Source organism: Pseudophryne corroboree, chromosome 4, assembly GCF_028390025.1.
Source record: "Pseudophryne corroboree isolate aPseCor3 chromosome 4, aPseCor3.hap2, whole genome shotgun sequence".
Taxonomy (NCBI): domain Eukaryota; kingdom Metazoa; phylum Chordata; class Amphibia; order Anura; family Myobatrachidae; genus Pseudophryne; species Pseudophryne corroboree.
In genome coordinates this window covers 606,760,593-606,780,354 of record NC_086447.1, presented here as the reverse complement: position 1 = coordinate 606,780,354, position 19,762 = coordinate 606,760,593, and the positions used below count along the sequence as shown (strand labels likewise).

The 19,762-nt window shown below is 45.7% G+C and overlaps 1 protein-coding gene across 3 annotated transcripts in view; it reads left to right on the top strand.

Moving 5' to 3' along the window:
* Positions 1-19,762, top strand: part of RNASET2 (ribonuclease T2) — a 206,181-nt gene that overhangs the window by 133,107 nt on the left and 53,312 nt on the right. For all 3 annotated transcript variants that reach the window (XM_063917598.1, XM_063917596.1, XM_063917597.1), the window contains 3 exons: positions 5,018-5,082; positions 11,379-11,492; positions 15,497-15,539. In XM_063917598.1, the coding sequence (XP_063773668.1) occupies positions 5,018-5,082; positions 11,379-11,492; positions 15,497-15,539 (222 nt within the window). The remainder of the gene's footprint in view (positions 1-5,017; positions 5,083-11,378; positions 11,493-15,496; positions 15,540-19,762) is intronic.

Below are 19,762 nucleotides of genomic sequence, written 5' to 3'. Positions count from 1 at the left end.
GTCAGCCCGGGAATGGACTTGGACCTGTGAGTTAATAATAGAATCCAAAGGGGGACATACTGGAGTTTACAGATGATTCCCCTCACTGATTTTTCAAATAGATCTTACCGAATCCCCTCTGGAAGGGGAGGTAGTACGCGACGCTATACCAGAGTTGCGTCAGGTTCAGGACATTGTCCTGCTGTCCCTGTAAAAAAAAAGAAAAAAGAAAAAAAGGAAGAAACAAAGTTTTCTATTTACGAAGTTGAACTACAGGTCTCTCAGGCCAGGGAGCTCCAGCACGTAAAGGTAGAAAAGGGTTTAAATGCGTTTCTTCTCCGCATTCAGCTTACCTGGGTTGATATCCAGGATTGTCTTTGCCATTTCATCGGAGTGATGGCAGTATGATGGTTTTCTTTCAATAGTAAGAGCCATTGTTATTCTGTACTGAGACACTCTCCTGATTAAGGTGAGGTCAAGAAACAAGTGGTGCAAATCGTTGTTTCTCTCTGACTGTTCTTCATCACAGGGAATGGCTGTTGTTCCCAACGATGCGGATGTCGGAGGTGGGTATCAGAGTAGATACTGAACGGTTGAGGTTCTGTGTTTTCCTGTGGAAAGAGGTCTGAGGATCCAGAGTCGGATCAGATTTGCAGTGACAATCCATCAATATGTTCTGTTGATGAAGAAGATGGGTGCAGCCTAAGAGGCCTTTTCGGTGAGCAGGTCAACTGCCAGAGTGGTTTTCACGGGACCAGTTGGAAATGTGGTCCGGGTCTCACCGGCACATGCACCGGAATATAATCCTAATGGCCAGGATATCGCTCCTGTGGTATCTGCTCAGTTCTCACCTCCTAGAGGGACGAAGGTTCGGGATCCAGGATTAGATCCTGGTGTCCATGTATGCAGATCTCCGAGGCTGGGGAGCAGTCCTTGCATGGGAAGTATTTCCAGAGGAAAAGGTCAAGCTGCGAAGCTTGTCTGCAATAAGCTTTATTGAATTAAGAGCTATTTTCAACGAACATATTCTTCGTGATCTGCCCGTGTTAATTCTGTCGGACGACTTGACAGCAGTGGCGTAAGTAAGCCGCTAGGGCGGAACAAGGAGCAAAGCGGCAATGGCAGAAGCCAAAATAGTTTTCCGCTGGGTGGAAAGACTGGTAAACGTTATATTAGCAGTCTTCGTTCCGGACGTAAACGATGGAGAAATAAATTTCCTCTGCAAATGCGATCTCCATCCGGGAGAAATACAGTCGTCATCGAGAAGTTTCACAGAAGTGACAAGTCTTTGAGGAGTGCCTCAATTGGGCATGTTGGCGTCTCGCCTCAACGAGAGACCTCAGGGATATTGTTCCAGGTCAAGGGACACTCAAGCTATAGCAGTGGACGCCCTCGTGACACCTTGGGTGTTTTCAGTCGGTCTATGTGTCCCCTCTGTTTTCACTCTTCTGAAGGTGATAAACGTAAGAAGAACAGAGGTTCAGGCGATCCTCATTGTTTTGGTCTAGCCAAGGAGGGCTTGGTATCCAGTTCTTCAAGATTTACTCATAGAAGATCCCTGGCCTCTACCTCTACGTGAGGAACTGTTACAGCAAGATCCGGGCGTGTATCAAGACTTACCGTGGCTGCGTTTGACGGCGTGGCGGTTGAACGCCATATCCTAGCCCGAAAGGGTATTCCCAGTGAAGTCATTTCCACACTTCTTCAGGCTAGAAAAGAAGTAACGGCAAAGCTTTACCACCGTATTTGGCGTAAATATGTGTCTTGGTGTGAATCCAAGAAGGCTCCTACGGAAGACTTTCAGCTGAGTCGTTTTTCTCCATTCTTTGCAAGCAGGTGTGGATGCAGGCCTAAAGTTAGGCTCCGTTTCAGGGCAGTTTTGGCCTTATAAATTTTCTTTAAAAAACCCCCAAAAAAACAGAATTGGCCACCTTTCCGGAAGTTCAGTCTTTCGTGAAAGGAATACTGCACATCCAACCTCCATTTATGCCCCCATTGGCACAGTGGGATCTTGACGTGGTGTTGCGTTTCTTGTGTCACACTGATTGGAACCTTTATTAAAGGTTGTGTTAAAATTTTCTCTCTTGGAGAGTGGTCATGCTATTGCCTTTGGGCGACCGCAAGGCGGGTGTCGGAAATAGCGGCTTTGTCTCACAAGAGCCCCTGTTTGATCTTCCAAGTGGATAGAATTGAGAACTCGGATAGTAGTTCTGCCAAAAGGGGTTTTCTGTGTTTCGCAGAAACCAGCATATTTTGATGCCTGTGGTAACTTCAGCATTGGCTGATACAAAGTCTCTCGATGTAGTCAGGGCTTTGAATACTTATGTCGCCAATTGGGCTCAGATTGGGGAAACAGAGGCTCTGTTAGTCCGGTATGCTCCCAGCGTGATAGGGGCGCCTGCGTCTATGCAGTCTGTTACACGCTGGATCTGTGATACGATTCGGCGTGCTAGTTCTACGGCTGGATTGCCGTTACCGAAGTCGGGGGAGACCCATTCTTGGAGGATGGGCCCTTCTTGGGCGGATGCCCGAGGTGTCTTGGCGGTTTAACTTTGCCGAGCGGCTACTTGGTCGGGTTCAAACACCTTTGCTAAGCTCTACAAGTTTGATACCCTGGCTGATGGGGACCTCATGTTTGCTCAATTGGTGCTGCAGAGTCGTCCGCACTCTCCTGCCCGGTCTGGAGCTTTGGTATAAACCCCATGGTCCTTATGGAGTCCCCAGCATCCTCTAGGACGTATGAGAAAATAGGATTTTAATACCTACCGGTAAATCCTTTTCTCTTAGTCCGTAGAGGATGCCGGGCTCCCGTCCCAGTGCGTACTGTGTCTGCAGTTATTGGCTATGGTTACACTCTTGTTGTGTTTCTTTTCTGTCAGGCTGTTACTGACGTTGTTCATGCCATGGCATGCGGTATCTTCGTATTGTTTGGGTTGACACACAGGTTGTGTTACATATTCGCTCAGCATGTGGCTGTGTAATTTTTCATGCCTTGGCTGGTGTTCTATTGAATACCACGTTCTGAGGTATGTTCGAGGTGTGAGCTGGTATGACACTCACCGTGTTTAAACAATAAATTCTTTCCTCGAAATGTCCATCTCCCTGGGCACAGTTTTCTAACTGAGGTCTGGAGGAGGGGCATAGAGGGAGGAGCCAGTTCACACCCATTCAAAGTCTTATATTGTGCCCATGTCTCCTGCGGATCCCGTCTATACCCCTTTGTCCTTACGGAGTCCCCAGCATCCTCTACGGACCAAGAGAAAAGGATTTACCGGTAGGTATTAAAATCCTATTTTTAAGTATGTAGGAGCACATATTACTGAATCCTGTTTGAACAGATCTAACGTATTCAGACGCAATGCGAAAGAAACCACAGTAAATGTATACAGACTCATGCAATAGGTACTTATCTAACTATTAGTACTCAAAAAAGTAGATAGAGATTTAGTGCTGTATATCCCGTACTCAGTAGAATGGGATACAGGGAGACTCTCCTCGCTTCCAGGATCGATCAATACGTTAGCGAGCGCTGAGTGTATCCAGACGCTACTAGTGTACACTGCCGCTCCATGAACCTATGGTGAACACAGACGCTTAATGAACCCAGATGCACCGGTCACACAGCCACCTATGCTGCGACCGGGTCCCCTCGTGGTAGCGCTCAGTGAACACAGACGCACTGGTCACACAGCCGCCTATGCTGCGACCGAGCCCCCTCGTGGTAGCGTCTGGGATGGAAGCGAGGAAACAGTTCATGGCGGGAGACTCGGCGGAAACTGGTCATGAACCGGGGAGGGGTGACCAGGAGAGCGTCTGACTCCCCCTGCTGACATCAACCCTAGGAAGCGCGCCCTCATGCTATTCCTGGTGCCTAAGATCCTGGTACACCCGCGGTGGCAGCCGCGTCAGCTACTGTTTGGTAGTCTCCTCCCAATACAGTGCGGTTGTGTCTGTATTCCCCTACTAAGCGGAATTGATGCCTTACTTTCTCCCCGTGCTCCGGCCACAGCCTGGTAACGTCTGCTGGACCTGCTAGTATATCCGACAAAAACGTCCGCCGAAACAGCACTGTAATCGTGGGTAAGCGCTGTCGCGACCCGGCGGAGAGTTGTTGGAGCGACTCTTTCTAAGCATATAAGACGCTGTTTAGAAAGCTCACTCAAAAAATCTAGTAAGACTATAAAAATAAAATAAGAAAGCTTAGGGCTGCTAAAAAACCAGCAGCCCTCTGACCATGGTTTGCCTGAGCCAGTGGGCGGGGATATATGGACGGGCCCGTTGCATCCTGGGAGGCCAGAAAGCTTTGATCGATTGTTGCCAATCCGCTGTCGCTCCATCATATCCCATTGTTATCCTGTGGAAAACCTGTGGACCCTGCCGGAGAAAACAGTATTTTGTTACTTACCTGTAAATCCATTTCTCCAAATCCATAGGGGACACTGGACTGCACTGCTTCTCCTGCCATAGAATGTTTGGCTCTCAGTTGTGACTGCATCTGTTTTTGCAGATTGTTTTAAGACATCATTCATGTGTTTAACCTCCTACTCTAAAGTTCTGTATCTTCCCTAGCTCCAAGGGCTCAGTTTCTTGAACTGGGCTGGGGGGAGGCATAGAGTGGAGTAGCCAGTCACACTTGTAAATTTAAAGTGCTGACTCCACTTATCCATCTGTCTATACAACACTGTCATAAGCTTCCAGTGTCTTCTATGGAATCGGAGAAATGGTTTACCGGTAAGTACCAAAATCCTGTTTTTGGATCACTATCTGTTGCAGCTGTATGTGTGGACAGCTTAACTCCCGTTAGTTGACCCCCTGACTATTGTATGCTGGCATGTTGCTCTAAGGCTTTTTCAGAAGTTAATTTGTGATCTAATAATTGAAAATTTCATAAAGAGCTAGTATTTTTTTTATTTTAATTTAGAATTCACTATATATTAGTTGTCTTTTGTAGTTTTGTGACAGATTTGCCCTGCTTATCACTTTTAAACACTTATATTGCAGTGAAGTTACATTTAGATTTTTTTTTCCTTTCTTACAGGACATTTTGCCAGAAATGAACAAGTGTTGGCCTGACCTCTTTCATCAAAATCACTCTGTATTTTGGTAAAAAAAAAATTTTTTGTGAAAATGAAGGAGAGTAGTGCCTTAAGAAGATGTACACATTTATAATTTTGTGGATGTTAGGGGGATTCTCAGTACACTTTTTGCCTTTTTTTGTATTGTGTGTCACAATTTGTAAAATGAATGAAGCGTCACGGAGAATATGGATTTGCAACACATGCACAGCTTACTTTTGTATGTATCCTGCATACAGTGCACTGAAGCAGAGTCAACCTGTTTTACAGCCTTAAATGTGCAAAAAGCTAGGATTTCTGCTTCCATATGCAGAGCGGCTCTGGTTCTCGCGATCCGTGTTGCACTGCATATATGAGGAAATCCATGTGCTTGAATGAAATTTGATGATACACTATTAAGCGTATCATCGTGGTTTGAGATTCCAGGTATCGTTTCTTTAATGTTGAATATTGCTTTCACAATAAAAAAATAATATTGCTAGATTTGTGTACGTTGCACAGTGGAAAGGCATGCTTCAGCACCTAAGTTCTTTCACCTTCAGAATACATTTATCTATATATGCATAAATGTCTCCCTGAAACATAAAAACATCTATTGCTTTATATTTTTTATCTTCCTTGTCTGTTATTTTGCCATGCACTTCTATGACCAGACGACCGTATTTGAGGTGTTGCAGGTATTGAAGAAAATAGGATTTTGGTACCAGATAAATCCTTTTCTTTGAATCCACAGGGGGCACTGGAGTACTCTTGGGGACAGGGCCGGTGCTAGGTGTGTTCGGCGCCCTCCTGCAAACTATAAATTTGAGCCCTCCCATACTTTACAAAGCAGTGACACATATACACATAATGCTCCTTGTAGTAGTGCTGCTTACACACGTAATGCCCCTGTACCAGTGACGCTTTCACATGTAACGCCCCCCTGTACCAGTGACGCTTACACACGTAACGCCCCTGTACCAGTGACGCTTACACACGTAACGCCCCTGTACCAGTGACGCTTACACACGTAACGCCCACTTTACCAATGACGTAACGCCTACACACGTAACGCCACCCTGTACCAGTGACGTATACACATGTAACGCCCCCTGTACCAGTGACGCTTACACGCGTAACACCACCTGTACCAGTGACGCTTACACGCGTAACACCACCTGTACCAGTGACGCTTACACGCATAACGCCCCCTGTACTAGTGATGCTTACACACGTAACGCCCCCTGTAGCAGTGACGCTTACACACGCAACACTCCCTGTAGCAGTGACGCTTACAAACACGCAAAGCCCCCTGTACCAGTGATGCTTACACACGTAACACCCACTTTACCAATGACATAACGCCTACACATTGTAACGCCACCCTGTACCAGTGATGCATACACACGTAACGCCCCTTATAGTAGTGTTGCTTACACACGTAACATCCCAGTACCAGTAACGCTTATCCATGTAACGCCCCCTGTATTAGTTACGCTTACACACGTAACAGCATACACATGTAACGCCCCCTGTACCAGTGACGCTTACACACGTAATGCCCCCTGTACCAGTGACGTTTAAACGTGTAACGACTCCTGTACGGCCACGCGATCGTGAGAGCTGCCACTGCCTTTGGATCTCGTGTTCTGGACACATACTGGGGTGTTTGATGATTTTGGTTAGATGCCATTAGATTCACCTGTGGGTAACCCCACCGCTGGACCAACATGTGAAACACTTCTGGATTTAATGCCCATTTTCCTGGATGAAAATCCTGATGGCTGAGATAATCCGCCTCCCAGTTGTCCACTCCCGGAATGAACACTGCCGACAATATCACCTGGTGATGCTCAGCCCAATTGAGGATTCGAGCAACATCCCGCATGGCCATGCTGCTTCGAGTTCCTCCTTGTTTGTTGATGTATGCGACTGCCGTTGCGTTGTCTGACTGCACCTGGACAGTCTGAGACCGGAGCATGTGCACTGCTTGTCGCAGCGCGTTGTAAATTATCCTGAGTTCCAGGACATTTATTGACAGCAATCTTTCGCGATCTGACCAGAGACCCTGAAGCTGACAATTTTGGACCACAGCTCCCCAACCTCTGAGACTTGCTTCCGTCGTTAGAATTATCCAATTCCAGATGCCGAACCTTTTTCCAGCAGTGAGATTGTGTACTTGGAGCCACCAGAGTAGTGATACTCTGGCCCGTGGAGACAACCGCACCATCTGGTGAATATGTAGATGCGAGCCTGACCATTGTGCGGGAACATCCATTTGAAAAGGACGTGAGTGAAATCTTCCGAACTGGAGCGCTTCAAAAGCCGCCACCATCTTTCTTTTTTTTTTTTTTTTTAATGTTTTATTGGACATTTCCAAAAAATATAAGCATACATTACAGTATATGACAACTGAAAATTATGTTAGTAAGTCAACATGGCATAATAGAAAAATAAACATTAATGGTCAGGCAAAGGAAAAAACAGGTTACAAACCATGTCAGTTTAACAATTCCTAGAAAGGCGGGTGACCTAGGATAAGTGATTCAAGATTATACCAAGTGGTGTATTTTACAGCCTGTCGGAGGGGAATCTTGATGCCACCATCTTTCTTAATAGTCGAATGCACAAATGCACAGAGACTGTGTGTGGTTTGAGCACCAACTGTACCAGATGACGGATACTCTGTACCTTCTGTTCTGGCAGGTAAAATTATTTGATCCACCGTAACGAGAATCATTCCTAGGAATTGAAGTCTTTGAGACAGAATCAGGTTTGATTTCTTGAAGTTGACAATCCAACCGTGCTGAACTAGCACATTGTACGTCAGTAAGGCATGTTGAAGGAGTATCTGTGGAGACGGAGCTTTGATGAGCAGATCTTCTAACTACGGAACTATTATCACTCCCAGTGATCTGAGATGAGCTATCATCACAGCCATCACTTTGGTGAATACCCAAGGCGCTGACGAGAGGCCAAACGGTAGAGCCTGGAATTGATAATGGTTTTGCTGTACTGCAAACCGTAAGAACATCTGATGCAGTTTCCAAATTGGAATGTGCAAGTACGCATCCTTGAGATCCAGCGCAATCATGAATTCCTGTGGCTCTAAACCTGCAATTACTGACCACAGGGATTCCATCTTGAATCTGTAGTAAGTGACGTACTGATTGAGCCCCTTTAGGTTCAATATCGGTCTGACAGAGCCATCTGGCTTTGGTACTACAAAAAGACTGGAATAATGACCTTTACCCTGTTGGTGAACTGGGACCGGGATCAGAACTGCTGAATCTAGCATAGACTGAATCGCGATCTGCAGAACCGCCTTTTTGTCTTCTGACACAGGCAAACCTGTCTTGAAAAAGCGCTTTGGTGAGAGACAATCGAACTCTATTTTGTAGCCTTTTAACACTAAATTGCAGATCCACCCATCTGTGGATGTCTGAAACCACACCAAATGGAACGTCTGAAGGCGTGCCCCCACAACTGAAGATCCGAGATGGGCTGGGAGCCCGTCATGCCACTGGATTGTCGGTGGTCTTAGCGTCCTGACGACGGTTGGTAGTTTGTTGAAAACCACGTCCTCTACCATGTCTACTGTGTGTGGTTATTCCTCTAGCCCGGCCTCAAAAGGACTGAGGTCTAAAGGATTTGAAAGCTGGACCTGAATATTTTAGTTTAGGAGCCTGTGTAGGCAATAGTAGGAAAACACACTTTCCCCCAGTGGCCTGAGAAATCAATTTGTCCAATTCAGAACCAAATAATATCTCTCCAGCGTAAGGCAATGCTTCTATTCCTCGTTTGGACTCTGCCTCCGCCTGCCAAGAACGCAGCCAGAGTGCACGTCGTGCAACTAGTGAAACTGAAAGGCTAGAACTAACCTGGCAGACGTCCATAGAAGCTGTACATAGATACTCAGCAGATTCACAGATGTGATCAGCGAGAAGTATAAGGTGGTCGTCTTGTAGTGCCGACCTGAGCTGTTATCCATATAATTACAGCCTTATTTACCCAAATTCCAACCAAAGCAGGTCTAAGCAGCACCCCTGCTGCTGTATACATTGACTTTAGCATAGCTTCTAGCTTACGCACTGACGGGTCTTTAAGCGTAGTAGCAGTTGGTACTGGAATGGTTAACTTTTTAGAAAGTTTTGACACCGACGAATCCACTGTCGGAGGATTCTCCCATTTAGATGTCACAGACTCTGGAAACTGGTAACTAGACAGAAACCGGCGAGGTACAAAAAACCGTTTATCCGGATTCTTCCATGCCTCTGTTAACTGCTTATTAAGAGACTCTGAATAAGGAAAACACACCGGAGATCTGTCGTTTAGCAAATAACACCTCATCATTTGAATGAGGTTCTTCAGTATCTGTAAAATTCAGAGTCTGACGTACTGCCCTGATGAGATTATCAATGGCCGGGCTGTCAGTATCCTCACTATCTGACTCCTGGCCCACCTCACCCTCCTCATGTTCATCTTGCGAAGTGAGGTCTGGCATCGTCAGAATGCAACATAGCAGAAACTGGTAAATTGTAAGACAAATGACAAATATCTTTGTGACCCGAACTAGACTTGGACCTTTGCAAGGTCCTAGACATCTCCCGAGACCCCACCGGTATCTCTGGCCGTCTCACCCGAGCCTCAGATCTAGCCGTCTCACGCTCCTGTCGAGCGGTGGCCAATTCCGATTGTAACCCAAACATTACATCCGCCAGCCTTGCTCATGGAGGATCAGGAGAAGAAATCATATTTGTAGATGTATTTACAAAACATACTGTGCATGTGGTAGATCCATCAGGTAACACACTCACACAGACCTTGCAGTTAAGCTGCTTTTTGGATTTTGACGGTGCATTACTCATTATGTACACAGACAAACAAGTATACAAAGACAGACAAGTCCCACGACTCAGTAAAAATGTTACTAAAGTGTGTATATGGCCAGAGTGCAGTGCACGTGGCCACACTATATGATACTTGATCCGTCCAAATTCCTACTAACACCCCTGCTCCATCCGGTGGCCGAGTGTTGTAGAACAGCAAACTTCCTGGAAGAAGCAGGAAGCATGTTTAAAATGGCATCCTGCCATGTGCTTACATTCCTATGTTTAACACAGCAATCTTGTAGGCTATATGTATGCATTACTGTGACATTTATAACCCCCTTTAAACATACAGCCTCTTTATAATAGGCTGTTATTAATACAGGCTTAACAGCCTGTAGTATGCTGTACATTATATTGCTGCTGCTCATTACATCCCCCCACTTTCACCCCCCTGCAGCGACGCTGCTTGTAATGGGGACAGACTGCGCCAGCAGTGAGCAGTCTGAGTGAGGACTGAGCCGCCGGCAGCGTAAGCTCCCCACTTAGCTTCCCCCCGTGAGCTCCTTCATGAGCGGCGGGAGCCAGGGAGCACTGCGGCGGCAGCGGTACTAGCGCCAGTAGCGGGCAGGAGATGGGGAGCGGCAGCGGCGGGCGCCAGCATTATTATAACTAACAGGGGCGGCGGGCGGCAGCGGGACCCTGACTATCAGCGGCCAGGAACCGGAAGCTGAGGTGCGGCGGCGGCCAGCGCTATACTAATCTAGCAATCCTCACACGCAGCGGGACGGCCAGCATTAAGCGCAGGGCTAGTTAGGTAGCGGGAGTGACTTATCAATTCCCACACACAGCGGGGCGGCAGCGTGATCTGACCGCCCCGATCCCCCAGTAAAGCATATAAAAGGAGCGGTGCCCGCCCGCCTTACCTGAGACTGATGTTGGAGGCTATGACGGGGCTTCTTGGGTAAGCTGTCCAGCTCCTTCCTGCAGCTCAGTGTGTAGCTGAGCTGCTTGTGGTCTATGACGGTGCTCTTCTCTGAGCGCCGACACGCCAATAGCTGCATGCAGCAGCTTCCACATTCCCGGACCCAAGCTTCTTTATAAGCTGGGAAGGGATTGTGAGTAAAAAGTAAAAATTAAAACTAAAAGTAAAAATTAGGAGAAACTCCACGTGTGTTCTATCCTGAGTGAGCACAGAAAAAACACTGAGGTATTTTTGGAGTATGGAGGGGGAGGAGAGTTACTAATTTAAATATATTTAAATGTGCCTATCCTGCTATCGCCCCGTCCATATCCCCAAGAGTACTCCAGTGACCCCTAATGTATGAAAAAAGAAACATTTTGTCAATAGAAAATGGTGGTGCACATGTGCAAGTACATTTTAGCCAAGTGATGAAGAAAGACAAATGAAAGTATTAAATATTTAGGTTTCCATTGTTACATATTTCTCAAAGTCTTGTGAAAAGCTGTGATGTGTCTTTTAGCATTGTTATAAATAAATTCACTCACTTTCTAGGAAGCATGAATGGCAAAAGCACGGGACCTGTGCGGCATCATTACCATGTCTAAACTCCCAACACAATTACTTCAGCAAAGGCCTTGAAATGTATAGCAATGTGGATCTTAACAGGTACTGTCATTACAACGTGTTCTTATGTTCTGCACGGCTGCTGCTGTAACTCATGCCTATTTTTCCTTAACCCTCTTCATTAGCAAAGGGTTTATTCTTCTGTATAACCAGTCTGCCCAAGTGACCTTGCTGCTATCTTTTTGAATGGAAAGGGAGGGATCTCACAGCTTTCTGTAAGTAGCATATTGGAATACATCTTTTTTCGGCATTGTATAAGAGAAAAATGGGGGGAATAAGATGGGTGCAAAGGGACCTTAGCTTGGTTTCTTTTTAAATCTGCTTAATTATAGTAGGCTGCTTGGAGTTGATAATTAATAGCTGACGTTTCCACCAGCTTTAGAACCCTATAATACGTGTTGAGGCACCTCCTGGCAAGTTGGATAAAATTTAGATGCTTGATCTACTCTATGACCAAATAAAGGCATTCAGATTGTTTAGCATTAGGAATGACCTAGCTGTATTAATGTTTTCAGAGATGCAGTAGATTACCTTCCCATGCACGAATGTGGCTAGCTGTCATTGGTATAATCCTCTAGTGACCTCCTGACCATAGCAAACTATGCGGAAAGCTATGTTGTTGTCTGGTGCATTGAGGCTGTGCAGTCAACTTTAGCATGTATACAACTGCGAGCAGAAAAGTGTGCGCTACAGAAATTAGTTGGCAGTTTATGACCATGAATGCAACAAGCCCTAAATTCTATTCATGTCCTGTGTTCAACTCCCTATGAATTGTTGTTTGTGTACAGTCTGCTTGTTTCCATGTTGTAGGGGAGCAAATCCAACACTAGGATCCATGAGAATCTGCATATAGTTGTAAATGTGTTATGTGAGTAAAGCATGAGTATACTATATTAAGAATATATTCATTTTGGTATTATGCCAGTCATCATTATATTTAAAAAAAAAAAAAAAAGCATCAGAGTCTAAATCTGGGGGGTACAGTGTAGAGTCCCCTAAAAAAAATTGACTGCCTGCACTTAGGATCGGGATACTTCTACAGGTCAGGAGCAGAATGGGGTTCCCCTGTTATCATCGGTCAGCTTGGGGTTGAATTTTCTGGGTTTGTGCACAGGTTTATGTTGTGATTGTGAGTATTGGGGGTCATTCCGAGTTGTTCGCTCGTTGCCAATTTTCGCTATACTGCGATTAGTCGCTTACTGCGCATGCGCATGGTTCGCACAGCGCATGCGCTTAGTTATTTTACACAAAAGTTAGGTGTTTTACTCATGGCATAACGAAGCTTTTTCATCGCTGTGGTGATTGTAGTGTGATTGACAGGAAGTGGGTGTTTCTGGGCGGAAACTGGCCGTTTTATGGGAGTGTGCGGAAAAACGCAGGCGTTCGAGTTCCAAAACGCGGGAGTGTCTGGAGAAATGGGGGAGTGGCTGGGCGAACGCTGGGTGTGTTTGTGACGTCAAACCAGGAACGAAAAGGACTGAGCTGGTCGCAATGGCTGAGTAAGTCTGGAGCTACTCAGAAACTGTGGGGTAATCGTTACGAGAAAATTAGCGAAGCTTTCGTTCGCAATTCTGCTATGCTAAGATACATTCCCAGTAGGCGGCGGCTTAGCATGTGCAATGCTGCTAAAAGCAGCTAGCGAGCGAACAACTCGGAATCACCCCCATTATTGTAAGCACCATCATCGCCTTCATCATAAATCACAGATATTATATATCCCTCAGGCAGGATGTAGTTATGTGACTGGTGGTCAGGAGACCATTGGTCACATTACCGGCACCTACATCCCGCACCCCACTAATCCCGACGTTGGCATAGAGTGGGAATAGAACCTGTGGCGAGCCCGCAGCTTGGCAAGCTCGCTAGACGTTCCCCAACCGGGATCCCGGAGTCTGGATGCTGCCGCTGGTAACTCATACCCAACCCTCCTCAGGCATATCTGTGAACACATCCTTACTATATTAGGGTTGTTTTACACTTCTTTTCCCTCTCCCTATCTGCCTCTTCAGGCATAAGGGGTCGTAAATATCAGATGTAAGCCGCTCTTATTCCCGTGTATCCCCGTCTTCTCTTTCTGAGCATGCATATTGTGCAATTTATGCAACAACAAATTGTCAAAAAATTTACTCTGACGCTAGTTCAAACATTCTAGTTGGTAAAGCACTGATTAAAGACTGCCCAGCATTTACTCTTTCATACTAAAAAGGAAATTAATTGAATATGCTGTCAATATATCTAAAATCCCCAGCACACTGCTGTCAAGTAAGTATAAAGACTTCATAAAACAGTATTGTTTTTGTAAATAAAATGCATAAATGTGTCACAATACGGGGACTATCATGCTAATAACTGTAGGTCAGCCCTAACTAAATAATTCTCATGTATCTGCAATTGTATGTACTGTAACGTAGACTTCTGAATTTTACTTCTGTTTCTTTTCTTGTGAGGTGTCTGATGGTGATATTTGTGTTTCTTTCTAGATAACCACTCCCTTTGGAACACCTGCTGTAGCTTTATAGCATTCATTGGGAAACTTATAGGCCCTACACACTGGCCGATTTTCTGAAAGATATGAACGATCTCGTTCATAAATGAACGAGAACTCGTTCATATCTTTCAGTGTGGAGACTCCAGCGATGAACGATGCGCGTCCCCGCTCTCGTTCATCGCTGGTCTCCCGTCGGCTGTGCATGCAGGCCAATATGGACGATCTCGTCCATATTTGCCTGCACTTCAATGCAGCCGCGTGACGGGGGGAGTGAAGTTTCTTCACTGCCCCCCCGCCGCCGGGTCGCTCGTCGGCCGTATCGGACGTCGGGCACATCGGCGGCGCATCAGGAAATGTGTAGGGCCCTTTACACTTTGTCACATACAGTACTTGCATGTATATCTTGAGTTGGAAGCATCTCTAGATGTGACTTGACAATATTAGTAGTGAATTCTAAAATCATTTGTACACATAATAGTATTTTGTCACATATATGTAAGAGATTAATGTCTTGATCATTGTTAATAAATGTGAGTCACATTTTCAATACAAAAGAAATAGAAACAAAATGTTTTTACCCCTGAAAATAAAATGTGATCTTCTTACCAGCAGTAGTCCTAATGCAGATGTGAATTAAGTAATATGACTAGGCAGCCACAGTGCTAATGATTGAAGTATTGTCAGCTGGAGGGGTCAGGACATAATCATCCAATCAGAGGCAGCTATGCAACTGCTGATAGTCATCATCGCTCCTATACTTACATATAGGTTGGAGGAACAATGTGAAAAGTCCCAGCACAATAATTCTCTCCTCCTGTGGCTATATGCTGTGAATAGAAAGATTGCACCACAGTTTTTTTTGTTTGTTTTTTGTTATTTTGTTACTTTAAAAAATATTGATATTGTACAGTAGAGGATTACGTTTGAAAAGCGGCTCTGGTAATGTATGGGAGCAAATGACAATCGACAATTTACTTCCAAACATAAACTGTTGTTCAGACGGGATGCAGTTAATTTACCAGCTGTCTGGATTCTGGCGGTCAGGAGACTGATGCCGAAATGCTGGCAGCCTGCGAAATGCCGCCGGTTGGAATACCGACCAAAGCCCCAAATTTACACTCAGGTGGTGGTCCACGCCGCCACCCGAAGGGTAATATAATAGTGTGGAGTTGCTGTGGTTGCCACTGGGCCCGAAGCATGGCAATCACAGCGAGCCTGCGAGGATTCCGGCTGTCGAGATTCCGGCGTCGGCCTCCGGGCCGCTGGGATTCTGACCATCAGTATTACATACCGGACCCGTTCAGACAAATCAAATGCATTTAACTAATTTGCTTGAACAACTGTTTTTGTCCATTTTCAAGTGTTTGTGAGCAAACGGTCAATTGTCATTTGCTCCCATACATTATCAGTTTTTCATTCCAACCAGCAAGATTGGACAGATAGTCTATCAGATAATTGTATAGTGTATGCCCAGCTTTAGTTTTATGCGGAAAATACTTTTTGTGTCTGTGGTTTCTTTAAAAGAATACTCTTATTTATATATCTGTTCTTTTTTTAGTGTCCTTGTAAAATCTGGAATCAAGCCATCAAATACATACCAGGTAAATACTAATGTGGATTTATAAAGGCAATAAACTGCGTGAAGCATTTTGTTGCAGTTTCTGCACATTCTTAATTTGTCCTGGAAATTTGGAGGTGTTTTTGTGGCCTTATGGCACCCACTTTCTCATCTTTCCTGAATCTCCCCAGTTTGGGGACTTGAAGATGTAGCTACTGTGGAAACATAGAAGTGGATCACATGGTAAAGGGACTCGTCTAGCCTAGGAAACGGGAATCCTTGGTCCTCCTGAAGTTTTGTCTCATGTAAATCCAGTATTAAAACAAGCTTTTCTTCTTAAGAATGTATCCTGCATATGTATTTGTACCTTTTGGACACCCAAGCTTAAGCATTTTATTGAAGGTCAAAGTATGCGGCAGGAGTCCGAGATCGGTGGAAGTACGGGATGGCCTTTTTTTTTTTTTTTTTTTTAGGGGCAAACACTTACAAGGCAAAAATATGATAATGTTTTTTTGAAACAAGATTTTCTTAAAAATGTAAGGTATGTCACAGCCAAGTTTTTAGTGGTTTTTAGTTATATATTAGATAAAAATTATATTTTATTACTGTTTTATCAAAAACATTTTAGTAAGAGTGCCCCAACACCAGAGTCTTCTTTTTTTTCTCTGTAACTGTGTTTAACTCTAGTCTAGTCTTTAACTCTTGGGATCACCACCAACCAAGCTCACTGTCCTTAAACAAGGCTGTATTTAATATGGGATCCGGTCGGGAACCCGGCAGTTGAAATACCGATGCCGGGATCCCGACACTACTTGGAATGCAGACACTAGCACTAGGGTCACCTGCACGGAGCCAGAATCCCGAATGCCGGGATCCCGAACAAGCTAGTATCAGGACTCTGGAGAGGTAAGCTGCGGGTGGTGAGGAGGGGGGGGGGGGGGGACTTAAGGTTAGCCTACGGACCAGGGAGGCTAGGGTTAGGCTGCAGGGATGGGGGGAGGTTAGAGTTAGAGTGCCGGGAAGGAAGGGGGGGGGGTTTAGGCACTCCATCTGGAGAGTTAGGGTTAGGCTGTAAGGTATGAGGGTTAGGTTTAGACTGCGGAAAGGGGGGGGGTTAGGTTTAGACGCCGCCACGTAGGGTTAGGTTTAGGTTGCGGGGAGGGAGGGTTAGGGCACATTTGTGGAAGCTAAGTATACTTATCTTCCCCTGTCGGGAATCTGATCGTTGGGATGCTGCGGTCGGTATTCTGACCACCGGCATGCTCTACCCAACCCTTTTATATATGTTGGTTATCATAATATCAATTATAATATATGAATGTGATTCTCTTCAGATGAACACTGTCAGGAATCAAATCCTTTTCCGCCGTATACGTCGAAAGGAGTCAGGTTTTTATGTATGATTTGCACAAGCTTACAGTAGTATTTATAGGCAAAGCATGGTGTTTACAGGTGCCCAGATGCCTCCCTACACTCTATGGGGTATATTTACTAAGCTCCCGATTTTGACCGAGATGCCGTTTTTTCTTCAAAGTGTCATCTCGGTTAATCTCGGTCATTTACTAAACACTAATCACAGCAGTGATGAGGGCATTCGTAATTTTTTGCAAGTTCAGGTAAAAAATTACGAATGAATACACCATCGGTCAAAACGCGGCTGTTTAAGTATGAATCTCGGTCATTTACTAAGAAGTGCAAAGCCAAAAAAGAACAAACACTGCCGTGAAAAATTTCAACTCGTAAAAAAGTGCTAAAAAAAAACAGAACTTTTTTTTTTATTCGTGATTGGATAGGCATGCACGGATCCATGAGATCCGTGCATGTATATCAGTGGGAAGGGGTGGGAAAGTGCTTATTTTTTTTAAAAAAATTGCGTGGGGTCCCCCCTCCTAAGCATAACCAGCCTCGGGCTCTTTGAGCCGATCCTGGTTGCAGAAATATGGTGAAAAAAATGACAGGGGTTCCCCCATATTTAAGCAACCAGCATCGGGCTCTGCGCCTGGTCCTGGTCCCAAAAATACGGGGGACAAAAAGAGTAGGGGTCCCCCGTATTTTTAAAACCAGCACCGGGCTCCACTAGCTGGACAGATAATGCCACAGCCGGGGGTCACTTTTATACAGCGCCCTGCGGCCGTGGCATCAAAAATCCAACTAGTCACCCCTGGCCGGGGTACCCTGGGGGAGTGGGAACCCCTTCAATCAAGGGGTCCCCCCCCCCCAGCCACCCAAGGGCCAGGGGTGAAGCCCGAGGCTGTCCCCCCCCATCCAATGGGCTGCGGATGGGAGGGCTGATAGCCTTTGTTGTAAAATAAAAGATATTGTTTTTAGTAGCAGTACTACAAGTCCCAGCAAGCCTCCCCCGCATGCTGGTACTTGGAGAACCACAAGTACCAGCATGCGGCGGAAAAACGGGCCCGCTGGTACCTGTAGTACTACCACTAAAAAAATACCCAAAAAAACACAAGACACACACACCGTGAAAGTATAATTTTATTACATACATACACACATACATACATACTTACCTTATGTTCCCACGCAGGTCGGTCCTCTTCTCCAGTAGAATCCAAGGGGTACCTGTTGAAGAAATTCTACTCACCAGATCCAGTGGTCCAGGCTCCTCGGCAAATCCAGGGATAATCCACGTACTTGAATAAAACAAAAAAACGGTTGCCCGACCACGAACTGAAAGGTGACCCATGTTTGCACATGGGTCACCTTCCCACGAATGCCAGAAACCCACTTTGACTTCTGGCTAAGTGGGTTTCTTCAGCCAATCAGGGAGTGCCACGTTGTAGCACTCTCCTGATCAGCTGTGTGCTGCTGTCCTCACTGACAGGCAGCACGCGGCAGTGTTACAATGTAGCGCCTATGCGCTACATTGTAACCAATGATGGGAACTTTGTGCCCTGCGGTTGACCTAAAGTGACGTCACCGCTGAGCAGAAAGTTCCCAGCATTGGTTACAATGTAGCGCATAGGCGCTACATTGTAACACTGCCGCGTGCTGCCTGTCAGTGAGGACAGGACCACACAGCTGATCAGGAGAGTGCTACAACGTGGCACTCCCTGATTGGCTGAAGAAACCCACTTAGCCAGAAGTCAAAGTGGGTTTCTGGCATTCGTGGGAAGGTGACCCATGTGCAAACATGGGTCACCTTTCAGTTCGTGGTCGGGCAACCGTTTTTTTGTTTTATTCAAGTACGTGGATTAACCCTGGATTTGCCGAGGAGCCTGGACCACTGGATCTGGTGAGTAGAATTTCTTCAACAGGTACCCCTTGGATTCTACTGGAGAAGAGGACCGACCTGCGTGGGAACATAAGGTAAGTATGTATGTATGTGTGTATGTATGTAATAAAATTATACTTTCACGGTGTGTGTGTCTTGTGTTTTTTTGGGTATTTTTTTAGTGGTAGTACTACAGGTACCAGCGGGCCCGTTTTTCCGCCGCATGCTGGTACTTGTGGTTCTCCAAGTACCAGCATGCGGGGGAGGCTTGCTGGGACTTGTAGTACTGCTACTAAAAACAATATCTTTTATTTTACAACAAAGGCTATCAGCCCTCCCATCCGCAGCCCATTGGATGGGGGGGGACAGCCTCGGGCTTCACCCCTGGCCCTTGGGTGGCTGGGGGGGGGGACCCCTTGATTGAAGGGGTTCCCACTCCCCCAGGGTACCCCGGCCAGGGGTGACTAGTTGGATTTTTGATGCCACGGCCGCAGGGCACTATATAAAAGTGACCCCCGGCTGTGGCATTATCTGTCCAGCTAGTGGAGCCCGGTGCTGGTTTTAAAAATACGGGGGACCCCTACTCTTTTTGTCCCCCGTATTTTTGGGACCAGGACCAGGCGCAGAGCCCGATGCTGGTTGCTTAAATATGGGGGAACCCCTGTCATTTTTTTCCCCATATTTCTGCAACCAGGATCGGCTCAAAGAGCCCGAGGCTGGTTATGCTTAGGAGGGGGGACCCCACGCATTTTTTGGGGGGATTTTACATTGTTTAATTAAAAAAAAAAAAAAAAAAGAACCCCAGCACGGATCACACAGATCCGGCCGAGATTGATTGTAAAAAAAAACGGCAGTGTTTTGCTAATCACTGCCGTAAAATTAGGTAAAAAAAAACGAATGACATCGACATCGGAAGAAAAGAAAAACACGAATACGACAGCTTAGTAAATCCATCGTAATAAATTCAAAAAGTTGCAGTTTTACACTGTCGATGTCATTCGTGATTGAACTTTGACCTATTTTCGGAAATTACGAAT